The sequence below is a fragment of the Apus apus genome, chromosome Z (assembly GCF_020740795.1).
Source record: "Apus apus isolate bApuApu2 chromosome Z, bApuApu2.pri.cur, whole genome shotgun sequence".
In the NCBI taxonomy this organism is placed as follows: domain Eukaryota; kingdom Metazoa; phylum Chordata; class Aves; order Apodiformes; family Apodidae; genus Apus; species Apus apus.
In genome coordinates this window covers 65176346-65192466 of record NC_067312.1, presented here as the reverse complement: position 1 = coordinate 65192466, position 16121 = coordinate 65176346, and the positions used below count along the sequence as shown (strand labels likewise).

Here is a 16121-nt window from a genome sequence, read left to right as displayed (position 1 = left end):
TGTCATGAACAACCCTGCGAACACCAAAGTCAGTAAAGGAGGGGAAGGAGGTGCTACATCCATGGGTGCAGAGATTCCCCTTTAACCTGTGAAGGAGACTTGCACAGAGCAATCAAAGGTGAGCAACTGCACCTTGTAGAGGACCCATGATATAGCAGACTTATCCTGAAGGACTGTACCCCATAGGAAGGGCCCCACACAGGAGCCGAAGCATGTGAGCAGGAAGAAGCAGTGGAGATTAAGTGTTAGGAACTGACTGCAACACCCATTCCCTATCTCTCTGTGCTGCTTAGGGGGAGCCAGAGGAGTAGAAAATGAAGGCACGAAGTTGGGCCTAAAAAGGCAGGGAGGAGAAGGTGTTTTAGTTTTTGTCTTTGTTTCTCAGAAGCCTACTCTATTTTGTTCAGCAATAAATTGTTAGTTTTCTCCAACTTTAATCTGTTTGGGTTAGTGATCTCCTTGTCCTTCTATCAACTGAGGAGCTTTTCCATTTTAATTTTACCCTGTCATTCAGTTGAGGAGTGGGAGAGCAGTTGGGTGGGCATCTCACAGCCAGACAAGGTCAGCCCATCACCAATGGAAAAGAAACCGGAAACAGTTTAATTACAGAAATTCGTAAGAAATAGTATGGATCCATATCCCAGCTTAGACTCATGATTCCTAATCTCTGCCCAGCGTACATGCCTCTGCCTGTTACTAACAGGTCATATCCAATAAAACACTTCCATCCTCTAAACCTATAGTACAGACTAGCAGACTTGGCAGGGCCAGGCTGGAATTTATGATCTGTAAGGTCTTTTATAAACAAAACGATTCTATGTAATAAATCAAAAGAACAAAATCGGCTTCTGTTCCTTCAACAAAGACAGAAGTCCACTCAGTTTCCAGTACTTCTTAAGTGGATGTATTGAGAACATATTTAAACTTCTTCTGGTGCAACTAATCAGTACATGGGAAAGTGATAGGCTGAAAGGCATATTCTGAACCCTGGAAACAGAACCTTGAAATGCTTGGCTCCCCCTGCTACTTGACAGAGAACAGTAAAAAAGAAAATTACTTAAAACTCTTCCAAAACATAAAAGTACACAGTATCTCATAAGCAGTTTTGAGATTTTTTTATAAGATATATAAACCTCCAAACTTCCAGTAAGAACAGCTACATATTGGTAGTAAGTTAGCAGGAAACATACGAACAAGACAATATCTACCTTTGTCCACCTCTGGATTTTCATGTACAGTTATTTCCTTAAACAAAAAGAAAAACAATATCAAAGTTCTATATAAAATTACTCCACAATTTTAATCTACGGCTTACAGGTAAATCTTCTGCCCAAAAGTGACCTTGGCTTTCCAAGGGTATTTTAAAGTTTAACAATATTTACTTACACAGTTTTGCCATACCTGTGTCCCTCATATTTGTGTAGGACAGGTAAGAATCTATTAAACTATAATGTTACAAGCAAGACATGGCAAGCAGACACTGTCCACATAGCTTTTTATGTGCTTTGAAACAAACAAACAAAAAAAGACATTCTTACAGCTGTTGAGGCTATTACTTTTTCCTCTGTCTGTATTACCAGCTGGACAGATGCATGAGAGGCAATTTCAACATCAGTAGGCACCTGCACATCTGGTATATTCACAGGTATTTCCAGCTGTAAAAATAATTTTTAAGTATTTCAGTTCATAGGCTCCAAAAGGAACCCTGTCAAATGCCAGTTTTTATAAACCACATATGCTTACCAGATCCTGAACATTTAGTGGGATCTGCCCCAGAAATCAAGTCTCGTACTATATCCCGTCTGATTTAAGAAGGCAGCAGTTCTATGAACCAGAGGTAGAACTGGCAGTGCTCCCTGTAACTAACTGGAAGCACTAGAAAACCTAAGACCAAGGTTGCTTCTGGTTGCTTATTGCTCTACCAAACTAAGTTATCCGGCTGAGATCTTTTACGGTGGCTGTTTACTTCAAGTGGGTTTTGTTAGTTTTCATACTTTGTCTGCTCTATAAGTCCTCAGGGAGGAAATAAAGTCCAGCCTTTTCTCAAAGTAAGAGTAGGAAATGCACACACCCACTATTTTACCACTTTTTTTTTGCCTCCTTTAAGACTGCCTTTTCACTGAGAACTTGAGATATTTGACGTTTTCAGAAACAAGTACTTAAAATTTGGCAGAAAAGTTACTAAATTTTCAGTGAAGTTCTTTTGAAAAACACTGCTTGACCTGGATAGCTTTCAAGGCTTGGACTTTTACACATACTTTCCACAGATCTATTTAAATTTGACCATAGCCAAGTCCTCAGGTATCTAACCATATCCCTTACTAGTACTCATGGCTCCCCTGTGTTAAACCAGGAAATGTGGATCATCATTGCCACAGGTAATATATTCCACGTCTTTGAAATTAAGGGATTCAGCAAAATGTTCTGGGCAACTCCGCTACCACTTTTGCTCTAGAGTTTTCACCAAGCTTTAAGTTCTCCTGCTGTTTCACCCAGAGAAAAAAACAGTGTGATTAATTCAGGAGACAAAAAAACCCCACCCCAAATAAACAACCAACAGGACTTAAATGGGAGAAGAGAGGCAGATGACTAGCAGTAGTAAGCACAACCACATTGCAGTGAATGAAAGAAGTAGTGATGAAGATCTGAGGTGTGACTGGAACAGGTTGGATAAGCAGATTTGGAACGAAGTGAAAAGAGCTGTGAAGACACATCACTGAGGTAAGACAGGCTAGAAGGGACAAAAAAAGCAAAGATGTCACATTGAATGACAAGGAAAAAAAACAGGAAAAGTATCTAAACCTTTGAGCACAATCCCCTTCAAGACCTTGAACAGAGCCCCCTGTTCCCAGGCCTTATCAGTTCCCTGATGACAAAAACATATACCATTTCCTCTGTAGGGGCTGATCTTAGCAGATACAATAGCAGATCTTGCTAGTCTTAACAGTCTTGGGTTTTACTCTAGTCTAAGAGTACAATTCAGACATAAGCCTACACTCTAGGTTCAGAGTTTCCAATTCTACAAATGGTCCACAGAAGAGTCTAAATATACAGTTTTTGAAAAAAGTTATAAAGATGTAGATGGTGTCTCATTAACACCAGTGGGGCTGTGATAGATCTGCCCATGCCAGATAGAGCAGGAATATCACAATAACAGAATCACAGAGTGATTGGCTCTGAAGATCATCTAGTCCAAACCCACTGCTAGAGCAGGACCACCTACAGTAGATTACACAGGAACATGTCCAGATGGCTTTTGAATATCTCCAGAGACAGAGACTTCACAGCCTCTCTGGCAGCCTGCTCCAGTGCTCTGTTACCCTCACAGTAAGTAAGTTGGGCTGCAGTTGATTCAGGAATGCTGTGTGCAGTGGCAGAACAAGGGGTAATGGTCACAAGCTGGAACTTAAGAGGTTCAACCCAAACATCAGAAAAAACTTCTTTACTGTGAGGGTAACAGAGCACTGGAGCAGGTTGCCCAGAGAGGTTGTGGAGTCTCTTTCTCTGGAGGCATTCAAAACCCACCTGGACAAGTTCCTGTGTGATGTGCTCTAGGTGATCCTGCTCTGGCAGGGGGGTTGGACTAGATGATCTTTTGAGGTCCCTTCCAACCCCTAAGATTCTGTGATCTTTTAAACTTTTTTTTAACCCATTCTTTTTAATTACTGTAACAAGAAAAACATTAACCAAGGGAAGACAAGTCTCACAAGAAAACCAGCAAGGGCAGCAGTGACCAACCTGAGCTGGCTTTGGTGCCTGTAAACTCAACACAACATGCTGCCCTCCTGAGCAATCATGTAATATGTGGAGCCCAAGGTATGGACTAAACTCAAAGGATATTTTAAGGGGGTGGTCCACAGAACCAGGGAATGATATTCACATATATATCATAGGACAGGAAGAGAAGCAGTAGCTAGTAAGAGTCTCCTGGATAGTGTAGAACCTAAGAATGACATGCATGCTATGAAATAAAGGGTGAAGACTGTACTGGAGTACTGGGATTGAGTTCGTTTTCCTCATACATGGTGCTGTGTTTTGGATTTATGACTACAACAGTGTCGATAACACACTTGATTTCTGCTATTGCTGAACAGTGCACAATGTCAAAGCTTTTGTTATCCTACTGTAGGCCGTGGGTGGGCAAAAGGTCAGGAGAGCACGGAGCTGGGACAGCTAACCCAAACTGACAAAGGGATATTCCCTATCCTATTATGCTATGCTCAACAATAAAAGCTCAGGGAAAGGAGAAAGAGGAGGAGGGCATTTGTGGTTATGGCATTGGTCTTTCAAAGAAACTCCTACACAGAGTGAGGTCTTGCTTTCCAGGAAGCAGCCTGTCAATGGAAAGCAGTGAAAAAATTATGTATTTTGCTTTGCTTTCACATGCAGCCTTTGCTTCACCTATTGAACTGCCTTTATACCAGTCCTTAAATGTTCTTACCTTCCTTCTGCTTCTCTGTGTCTCACAGGAGAAGGGAGTGAGCAAGCACTTGCCTGGCTGCTGGCCAGGGTCAGCCCACCACACAGTAAAGCTTCTTAGTGAGAGGGGGCACAAGACACAGAAACACCTCCTGCATTCCCTCATTTCCTAATGTTCAAGTGCAAAATCAAAGTGCTGCATTTGTTTCATCTTGGACCTCTAAACACATAGTAAGCATACTAGTCTGTGCCTACACTCAAACCTAATAAACAGCTGAGCATCCTGCAGAACAATGTATAATTTGTAAACATAACTGGACCTTAGAGTCATGTAGTTTTTTGTTCAAAATCAAGTATGTGTGAAGTAACATCCATGCTACTTTCAATGCCATTCTTCACAAAATAAACTAAATCGGGACAAGAACCTGAAGTACTTGGAGATACAATTAAAATAAAAACTGTTTAAACAATCAAAACAAAAGCAGATACGCAGAACTATGGGATACCTCCTCCATGGTTTCCTCTATCTGAACAGGAATTGGTTTGGGAGATCGCAGACATATAGGAACAAACACTGGAGCTTTGTTTACTTCTTCTGGTGCAAAGCATTCATCTTCATCATCAGGCACCAAGACATCTGTCTCCTCCTCCTCCTCCTCTTGAGAAGCCCGGAGGGTCACCAAAGTTATCTTTGAACTTCTGTGTTCCTTCCCAGATTTCTTTCTAAGTGTAGTTTTCAAACTTTTGCCTCTTGTAAGACTAAGTTTAACTTCTTGCCTTTGATTCCCCTTTTCACTGCAAGCAGCCTCACACTCAGAAGCAGAAGCAGCAGCACGTCTTGGCTCCGAGACATGTTTTGGCAGTACCACCTGTTTTGATGACCTTCTGGACTGCCTCCTGAAGTTCAGAACAAAAGCATGTTAAAAAAATAAAGTCCAAGATATTAAAAAAAAAAAAGGGGGGGATATTACAAATCAAAATAAACTCAATGAATAAAAATGGATCACTGTCACCACCAATATAATCTATTTACCTTATAGTGATAAAAATGTATCCATGTACCATTTAATCAGAAATCCTTATTTCTTCATGTATGCACGATGTACTGATTGCATATATGTATTAAGCAGTTTTGGAGTGCTGGAAAGCTGCACAATTTAATTTACAAAATAAAGATTTCTTTGTTTAGAAAAGGATTAATTTTCATTTTGAGGGATGTGGAAGTTACATGCTTTTTACATCATGGGAACCTTTCCAGTTGTCTTTTGCTAAAACCATACTAGGAGCTGAAAATTATGATACTTTAGTTGATCAGACTAAATGTCTAGAAACTAGAACTAGATAACTAATTATCTGTGCTGGTTTCTCAGACAGCAATCTGTTCCACAATCAGCTGCTTACTGCTTTCCTCCTCAAGATGACGGGCACAACCACTTTGGGTACTAAAATCAATTCCAAACTTCCCCCCAGTAACATCCTCCTCAGTAAACAGTAGGTAGAGGAAGCAATTAGCAGCAGAGGACACTTCCAGCACAGTGTTCATTTTATGAGGGTGCAGGCACAGTAAGAGACACAGGTATGTTTGCACGCATCTGGCAGGGCTCAGATGGAAGACAAAAGGACTGGCATCCTGCATGCCCTCCCACAACACACTGCAGAAAAATGGCTAATAATTATTACTTTTTAAAAAACAAAAGCCAAAACCAATCAGTTGAGCTTAAAAGCCCAAATTAGTTGATTTACCTTAAAAGACTGTCTGAATTTTTTTCCTGAGAGGTAGAAAGCTGAAAATCATCTTGTTCTACTTGACTCTCACCCTCTGACGATATTTCTGGAGACTGAAGACTGTTATCCTGCCTGAGTCTTTTACATGGTGTTTCTTCAGAGTCTGTGAGATTGTGTTTTCTTGTAGCCTCTGAGAACTTTGCAGCTTCCACTATGTTACTAGAGTTTTGCTGAACAGAGAAGACAATTACTACCATATTAGATGCCAAGTATTTTTAACTGGTTTTGGGGACAAAAAGATTTGAAGAACACAGTTTGAAGATCTTTAAAACATACCCAGCTGTCATCTCTGATAGCTGAGGACATTTTTTCCCATTTTCTTTAATATCAGGCTCTATAGCACAAGTGTCAATTAGATCATATTATCTATGATGCCTGAGTTTCCAGTGTTCCTGCTAATTAACAGAACAAGGCCATGCTCAACTTACCAAGAACAGCAACCCTTCAGAAACTGGAAAGATTAATAATTTTCTAAAAATACGTATTAAAGAACAATTTGAGGGAAGGAAAAAAATTTTTTTTCTGCCCTGGGAACAAATGAGGAAGAAAAAACTACAACAGTTTACAGAACCACATTTATGTATTATTCAAAACACACACACAGAGAAACATATTCCAGAATAGAAAAAAAATCAGCAAGCACAGTTTTGTTAAAATTTCAGTGATCAATCTACAAAATAAGGAATACTAGATAAACTTGATTCAGGTATTGCAACTTGAGACAACTAGAGAAAGAACTAGTCTGGGGTAGATTAGGCCTGTTGAGTGAATTTAAGAAGAAGGAAGTCTTAACTGTGTTCACATACATTTCAACTTGCAAGTATACTTATATGGATTTTAGATAATATCTGATGTTAGACAGCTGCCTTAATTTCCATTGTTCAATTAGCAACAGACATTAATAGGTAACAGGGACAGCACGAATGTTACCATTATGATAGTGCATACTTCTGACCATACAAAATGTAAATATTAAGATAACAGTGTACCTTAGATATTTCCACAGTTTTTAGATTCTAAGTCCATTTATTCAGCATAGAATCACAGAAACCTTTCCCAGCCATACACTGAATGGTGCCATCTATGGTTCTGAGAACTTAAACACAAAAGTTGAGGTATAAACTGGCTGTAAAACTCACCGTTGATGAAACAGTTTTCTCTAATACCAAACACTCTTTTGCATTTATTTCCTCAGCCTTGTCCTCTTCTCTGTTTTCACCACCTTCAGGATAATCTCTTTTCCTAGTAACTCTCATTAGGTTTGGCTTTGTGTTCCAGTGGGATTCCCTCACTTGATGCAAAGGTTTTGTATCACTCTGTTTACTTTCTTCTCCAGATCTTGATTTGTCATTTGACCTACAAAGATATTTTGCAACTTTTACTTCTCAAGAACTACAAAATACACTCTACAAGCTTGGCTTACTATCAAATAATTACTACTTCCAATTAGTGATGAACTCAGTGTTCTGCATTTTTGTTTGCTTAGTTGGTGAAGTTTAAAAAAATAAAGGAAGAAAAAACAATGTGAAAAGAATATAATTTGCTTTTCTGTAGTAGTGGACTTTTCTGATTACTTCTGGAAAAGTCTTTTGGAAGGGAAAACAACATTAAGGAGTCAGGAGGAGCTGAAAGTTTCTGCTATACTCCCATAGGTCCTCAAAATTAAGCAATCATAGGAACATTATATTAATTAATTCCAGTGCTCAAAGTACTCCTCCTTTAAACTGGACAAAACTCTTACACCTCTTCGAGCACATTCCAATCCATAACATATACATCTTGGGCTTTTAAACTTATCTCTCAGGAAAGGGCAAGGAGAAGGATACAAGCCAGTCAGCCTCACCTCAGTCCCTGGCAAAGCGGCAGAACAACTGATCCTGAAAACCACTTCCAAACATAAAAAACAAGAAGGTAACTTGAAGTAGTCAGCATGGATTCACTACAGGGAAGTTATGCTTAACCAGCTTGATAATCTTCTACAGTGAAATGACTGGGTAGATAAGGGGAGAGCAGTAAATAGTGTCTACTTTGCCTCCAGTAAGGTTTTTAACAGAATCTTCCCTACATCCTCATAGGGGAGCTGATGTGTTATGGGCTGGATAAACAAACAAGGAGGTGCACTGAAAACCAATTGAATGGCTAGGCTCAGAGGATCAGTGGCACAAGGTCTAGCTGGAGGCCAGTATCTAGCACTGTACACTATAGGTCAATATTGTACCCAGTTCTGTTCAATATCTTTATTAGTGATGGTGCAGGGTGTTCCCTCAGCAAGTTTACAGATGATGCAGGACTGGAAGGAGCAGCTGATACACCAAAGGGTTGTGCTGCCAAGCAGAAGGACCTGCACAGGCTGGAGAAGTGGGCTGACAGGAACCTTCAGAACTTCAGCAATGGGAAGTATGAAGTCCTGCACCAGGGTAGGAACAACCCCAGGCACCAGCACATGCAGAGGGCCACCCAGGTAGAAAGCAGCTTTGCAGGAAAGGACCTGGGTGTCCTGATGGACACAAAGATGAACATGAGCCAGCAGTGTGTCCTGGCTGAAAGAAAAAAACAACCTAATAGTATGCTGGGCTGCATTAGGAGCAGCACTGCCAGCAGGTTGGAAGAGCTGATCCTTCCCTTCTACTCAACCATAGGGAGGCCATATCTAGAGTACTGTACTGGAGCACCAGAACTGGTCACAAGACAGACAGGGGCATACTGAATAGACTCCAGAAAAGGGCTACCAAAGGTGAAGGGACAGATTCATCTCTCCAATAATGAAAAGCTTTTCTGAAAAGAGTGAGGACAGTTCAGCCTGGAGAAGGAGAAAGCTTGGTGGAAATAGGTGGGGAAATAACATTACAATGTATATAAATACCTGAAGGGAAAGTGTAAGGATAGATGGAGCCAGTCTCTTTCCAGTGGTGCCCTATGACAGGACCAGAGGCAATAAGTACTAACTGAAACTCAGGAGGTTCCCCCTCTGAGCACCAAAAAACACTTTTTCACCCTGCAGGTGATGGAGCACTGGCACAGGTTGCCCAGGGAGACTGTGAGGTTTCCATTGCACGCTATACTGAAAAGCTGTCTCGACATGGTATTGGGTAACCAGCTCTAGGTGGCCCTGCTTGAGCAGGAGGGCTGGACCAGATGGCCTCCAGAGGACCCTTCCAACTTCAACCATTCTGTGAAATTCCACCATCATGAAGCCAAGAAGACTGCAAAGTGCAGAGTGCAAACACTCTGGGATAGTATTTTAGTGTGAGTTACAGAAAGAGGTTTTAAGCAGAGGCTTAGAGACAGACAGGACCCAGAATCTAATTTTAGAAAACAGCAAAAGTAAATTGATTTGATGCTCCTCTGTATCATTTAAGATTGAGCTAAAGATGGCTTATAATGCAACCCAGAACTGCTACAAGTAAACAGCAGTGCCTCATACTACATATACACAAAAAGCATTCTGTCTACCAAAGAACCAGGACACTGCATGTCACCGCATGAGTTTCTTCTGGAAAAAAACTGAAAAGACTCAAAATACATCTTAGACAGCAAGCTCATTTTATCTTACTCTATCTACTCTTTCTCAATTTTGAGTGAGGGTGAATGGCACTGCTCAGTTTTCCTTTCAATGGTCCACATTCACCGTGCACTGTACCTTAAGAATGTATTACTGAGAGATTCAGACAGTTAAAGTCTGATTACCTGCTTCTACTCTCACTTGCAAAATACTTTCTAAAAAAGAAAACATCCTTGAAAAAAATTCTGTTAAAAAATCTAATTTATTACCTAAGGTTGCCACCTAGCGACCTTCACAGCATATAGCATATAACAACTAGCACAGCTCAGAGCCCACACTTCAAAAAGCAAGTGCTGTGCAGAAACAACTGGACAAATACACAAAGTTTTTAAAGAGCTTTTTCGCTTGGTCAGCATGGAGCTTTACCTTTCTATGGGATCCTGAATGCTTCCTAGAGCATCTGTAGGAAGACATTCTTCTTGTTCTCCCTTGCTGTGGTAGTTGGGTGATTTTTTAGAGGAACCTTGTGTTTCTGACTCAATACTTTTTGGATCTGTGTCTAGATTGGACAAATTCCCAGCAAACAACAATACTTCCGTGTCATCCTTAGGCTTGAAGGGAAAAAAAACAATATTAGCATAAAATAAATTACCTGTAATAAAAGCATCACAAGTTATGATCAAGACATTAACCTAAGACAAAACTTTGCTTAAAAACTTTCAAGCACTTTACAATACCCATTACTGTTCCTTGTCCCTTTAGACAAGGTATTTATCTAGTAAAAATAGATACTATAACCAACATAGTCTTCTATGAGCAACCACCAAGGAGTTCAGAAGAAAACCTACAATAGAAACGTGTCATGCAGGTAAACTATTAATGTATCATGAAGTTTTTAGATTTGTTAACAATAGTCTTTATATTATCTATGTGTCATTAACAGAATTTTAGAAGACCTCAAATTAGGGTGCAAACATTAAACAAGAATGTAATTCTTACTAGTCCAAAATTAATTTATGCATTTAAAACAGCTTATTTAGATGTCTTAAAAACAACTGGTGCAGAACAAAGCATCAGAAAGTACAGTCAGAAACATCTGATCAGAATTCTCACTTTGGAGGAAGGAAGTTCCTCAGATCCTTCTGCCACAGGCAGGTTCTCTCCTTTATTTACTTCTTCCTCAACTGGAGCAGCAAGTTTTTGTGCCACTGGAGATTCTTCTTTGCTATATGCTCTTTCTAGGTTTTGTCTTGTTCTTGGAGATCCATTCCTTACGGATTGTTCTGGTTTCAGAGCACCCAGCTTGTCATCTTGGGAAGTGCATTTTTCAGCACTAGTGAATTTAAAGCAACAAAACAAAACCAAAACAAACAAAAATAAAGATGTCAGGACTTTGGTTGGAAGGGAAAAAATCAACTAATTAGTTTTGAATCAACACTCGCACTGAAGGATTAGAACTGATACAATGTTTTGCTTAAAATCAAGAACAACATCTTTTCAAATATATATTTATCATTTTTTGCGTTTATGGTTAACTTGTAAGACGGAATAACAAGACTGCTTTGTCAAGGCACTTTTAACATCAAGAAAAAAGTTGTGCTGCTAACCATAACAACATCAAAGTATCTGCAGTCTAATACATGCCTAAGATCTTAAGAGACAGATTTTAACATGAAGAGCAGTGAAACAGAAGAGCACACTGGGATCCATGGAACACGGAGCTCTGACATTTTGCAAAACTTATTTTACTGTATGTGCAAATATAAATCAAACAAAAGAAAAAAGTTTGGTCAAAAAGAGCTATGAGCTCATACAGGTCAAGAACATACCAGATAAAGAATGTTAAGTAGTTCAGATCAACTGAAAATGTGCTCTGAAAACATGGGAAGAAGCTGCCTGTAGGCACTGAAAATGAAAACACTGGGGAACAAGAGCTAACAAGGAACAAAAGAATTGACACGTGCCAGGGTGTCTCATTATGCATTAGATGAAAGCTTTTAAAATGCAGGTTTGCTAAACTCTAAACTCACCTGCTTTGTTCACACGGTACGTTTTCAGAAGCACAGGGCACCGGAGGCACTGCTTGCTGTTCCTGTTCCTCATTGCTCCATACATCCGTTTGACAGAGCACAGCTTCATTTTCACCCTTTAATTTGCAATAAAAAAGCATGAATAAAAAGAGTCAAGCAAGCTCTTAAGACAGATATTTATTTTATAAAATGATATAAATTATAGATTTCCATACTATTTACCCAACCTGAATCAAGAAAAATAAAAATCACACTCTATTTATTTGGGGTTATCTGCCTAAGCAGATAATTCAATTTCTAGGCAGTCAGGAAGTGTAGCCCTTGTAGTCCTGGGCTACCTAGAGTTTTGCTCTTAAATACTATATGGACCCAAGCATTAGAGGCAACACTTCTCTATTCAGCATTTAATCAACTCTCTATTACATGGAGCACTGTGTACACAAAATACTTCAGCAAATGGAAAAAAAACTTTGAAAACTGGACACTGCAGAGCACAGCAGGGACAGACCTATGCCACTATAACTAAACCTCAGATTCAGAAGCGCTCATCAGTTTTACACCTGTATTTGCCACCGTGGTTCCACAAAGAAGCCACTCAAAACACATCCCTCAGCACTCCACGTCTGTGACAGCTTTATTAGTACAGGGAACCATCAGAACTGATTTGTTTCTGCACATCTGCACAGCACAGAGCAGATGCATGTGCATGGTAGACAGGCCACAGGTCTAAAACAGCCCAATCTGAACTGCAAGCAACTATCTGAGCCGGGGGTGAGTTGACAATGGCAGTGAGAGGGACACGATCGGCACAGTGCATCCGTGCACCCCTCTGGGAGTGCAGCACACAAGTATTCCAAGCTGGCTCTACACAGGTTCAAGAACAAAACCAGCTATAACCCCTCCAAAAAATGAGTCACTCTTGCAAAGCTTAGCCATGTTGGAGATCTAAGGCAAGTCTATTCAGACATGCCTACATCCATTACACGGTCCATGAGCAACCCGCAAAATGGTTACAGAGTTCATCCTACTGTCACGGCTTCTTTTGAGAATTTCAGTACCTTTTACAGTGCCTTGTAAAGTGCCTGTAGGGCTACACAGTGCAGATAAATGACTCAATTTACCTGTGTAAGGTAGAGGAGTCTCAGGCACTGTAGTGGTGAAGCCAAAGTTTACCAAACCAATATGACTGTTTTTTCAAGCAGAAAAACAACAGTCCTCTCTGCCTTTTGATTCTCTACACAGACTTGATTCATTCAAACAGAAAAGATAAAGTGAGCGAAAAGGATGATTCTATGTATTGCAATACAAAACACATTTTTATTCTAGAGTTTAACTTAAATGTGCATAATGCTTTTTTTCCTATAGTGCAATCCAATCAAAACCAGATCTTCATTTTTCAGAAGACATTTATAGTACTACTTGTAGACTTCAATGATTTCATACCTGAAATAGCTCAACATACCAGGTTTGGGGATTTTTTTTTAGTATTGTGTCTCAGCTTCAGGGAATTCAACTTAAATATTCTAATTTAACTTCATTAAATGGAGCATGCAGTTTGGAACCAGACTTCTGAAGGCTAAGTGCATATTCTTAAGACTTACAATGACAGCATTGGCAGACTCATTTTCTTGCAACAGCAACTTCTCTGCTTCAGGCTTTTCCTCCCTCTCATTTTCTGCTATTTGTAATTCCTTCTTTCCAACCAATTTTCTTAAGTTTGGCTTGTACCTTTGGAATCTGCTCCGTACTAACTGGACAGGTCGAATAGGTATTTGTTTACTTTCTTCTTCAGTGTTATTTTTGCTATAAAGGCAAAGGCAGACACACACACACAAAAAACAACACCAAAACTTAATACAAAAGCATGTCATTAACAAGCAGATTCATTATATTTACATATAAAAAACAATGGAGTTTAAAGTAAGGTTTGAAAGCAAGGTTCTGCTTTCAAATTTCAAAGCACTGGCCTTCCAGTTACATCTGCAACAGAATCACTGGAGAAATTACCTTACTTTCTGCTTATCATCAGATAAGCAGAGTACTGAGATTTCATTCAGTATTTTTATCAGATTTTATTTGCCAGTTAGCAATCCATTGGCACAATTACCTCCTTTTAGAACACTTTCATTTGTTACGATCAGGAAACAGAAGTAGCTAAGTCCCTACCCTGCAGTAGCAGTTGAAGTGTCATCTTGGTTAATTTCAGGTAGACATAACTCAAGTTCAGCATCCTCTGATCTTGAAAACATCTTTGGGGACTCACAGCTTGGCCTCTCAGAAACCTGAGCGCAAAGTGACTCTGCCTTTCCTGAGGATTCCAATGGTTGCAGGACTTCATATTTTCCTGTTTTCTGAACAAAGTAAACACAAGAAAAAGTCATTATCCTAAACCAAAAGGAGACATTATGATGTCCATTTAGTTCGGTATTAATCACCCTCCAAAGTGTTTCCTACAAAAACCACTCTGTAACTGCTCACTAACAACTTCCTAATCTGTCCATGACAAAGTCACAATTTTTTTCTTCTAAACACAATAGCTCAAAATCTAGATCTCCTCTTTGTCATCTTCTATTAATACTTTTCTTCCTTCACTGTCAACTCTGCAAGGACACCTCAGGTCATAAAGTCATCTGGAGACACAACAAGAAATACCAAATGCATGTAATGTTTTTTCTCCTCACATGCAACCAAGAAAAAAATACGTAATTTTCACATAGAAAATTTTAGCTTTTGAACAGACTGTTTCAAAAAGATGAAATTTGTATTTTTTAAATAATCAGTATTTCATTTCACATGCCCAAAACCTCAAATATAACTAAAAGGAAAAAAAAAAAGGCGCCTTACATGTGTATCAGAAAGGATGCTACAATCACTGTCACATTGTGTCAAACCTTCTTCCTTGTTTCTGTCTTGCTGTGATACACCTTCATCACTTACATCCAACATTTTCTTTCTACTAGTTGTCATTCTTAAATTTGGTTTTGGTCTCTGGAATCGACTCCTCAGTAGCTGAGCTGATGATACAACAGTTTTCTCCTCTTCCTTTCTAGGACCAGACTCCCTTCAAAAACAAAGGAGCAATCAAAAGCATGGGACAACATTGATCTCCAAGTCATGCAAACCATACTTGCCTGTAGCTCTCTTCAATAGAGTAGCCAAGTATAAAAATTCTTAGCTTTCTTAGAGCAATAACAAAGTTACTGACACTGAAAAAAAGATCCAACAGGACACTGAACATCACCGAAAATGCCTATCTTAAAAATAGGTGAGCAAAACAAGTTAAAAATGATGTCGTTTCAGCACAACTGCAACTTCCAGTCACACTTCAAGAAGAATAGAAATATTTTACAAATGCCTTTGTGTAATGATGTTTAAAACTACCCAGTAAATCTACAGCACAGCTGGGTTTTTTTTTGTTATTTTTCAAGGACACACTAATAAGAAACCAATCCCTATGCTCAAGAACTTATGTAAGCACAAAGGTATACACTGTTAGGACTGACATGGAAAAGTTAACCACAGGAACTGAGCATCAGAAACATTTATTTGAAAACTGGGCTCACAGTCTAAAGATCAAATTAACATCCAATTGCAGATAGATGTAGGCCTTCAAGCTCTTGGGAGTTTGTTTGTTTAAGTCTAGTATTGTGCAGATTGAACATCTCATTACAGATATAAAACTTGTTTTTAATGCTGGCGTTGAATGTAAAAATGTAAATACCTACAGATACTGATGGTTTTGCACAATCTCCTCTTCCCATTAAAAAATGTAACCTTACCCCACATTGAAATCTGAAGCCTGTTTCCAGACATCTGACGATTCCTTTTCACTTTCATAGCTTTCTGCTTCTAAGGGTTTTTCTTGGGAATGCTGCCTTGTATGTATTGAGCTCCTCTCAGAATCTGTAGAAACATCCCCTTCTAAAATCACATTGCATGGTTGAGTGTCTTCATGAATCATCACATCCTAAAAGGAATAAAAGTTTCACTCTATTAAGATGAAAGACTTGCTTGACCTCTCTTTTATGAGGGGAGGAGGGGGGAGTTTGTTTTAGTGTCTTTCACAAAAACACTCAAAAGGATCTCCCTTGCTACGTGTGCATCCAACTAATACCTGTAGAAATCTAAAAGTAAAAAATTGTTATTTTTCTATATGCCTTCTGTCTGAAGTTTCTCTTTTACAAGAGAGCTTTTCTCTCTGCCCTTCTCTTTTCAGATCTAGTATCACAATTAAGACAACAAAATGAGATAAAATCCATCCATCCATGGAAAACAGATGTAAGCTGCAAACATGAATAAATTTTATGACAAGTCAGTTTATTCTGAAAGAATAATAAATAAATAAATAAGCATACAAAGACTATGCTTATAAATTATGTGGTATG

At 39.2% G+C, this 16121-nt stretch overlaps 1 protein-coding gene across 4 annotated transcripts in view; it reads right to left on the bottom strand.

Moving 5' to 3' along the window:
- Positions 1-16121, bottom strand: part of BDP1 (B double prime 1, subunit of RNA polymerase III transcription initiation factor IIIB) — a 55091-nt gene that overhangs the window by 15485 nt on the left and 23485 nt on the right. For 2 of the 4 annotated variants that reach the window (XM_051643169.1, XM_051643170.1), the window contains exons 19-30: positions 15516-15703; positions 14581-14797; positions 13903-14087; positions 13338-13539; positions 11737-11852; positions 10820-11039; positions 10133-10311; positions 7344-7560; positions 6163-6374; positions 4926-5316; positions 1539-1655; positions 1209-1245 (exon numbers count right to left, since the gene is read on the bottom strand). In XM_051643169.1, coding sequence (XP_051499129.1) covers positions 1209-1245; positions 1539-1655; positions 4926-5316; positions 6163-6374; positions 7344-7560; positions 10133-10311; positions 10820-11039; positions 11737-11852; positions 13338-13539; positions 13903-14087; positions 14581-14797; positions 15516-15703 — 2281 coding nt within the window. The remainder of the gene's footprint in view (positions 1-1208; positions 1246-1538; positions 1656-4925; positions 5317-6162; positions 6375-7343; positions 7561-10132; positions 10312-10819; positions 11040-11736; positions 11853-13337; positions 13540-13902; positions 14088-14580; positions 14798-15515; positions 15704-16121) is intronic. The other 2 variants (XM_051643171.1, XM_051643172.1) reach the window with 2 other exon arrangements.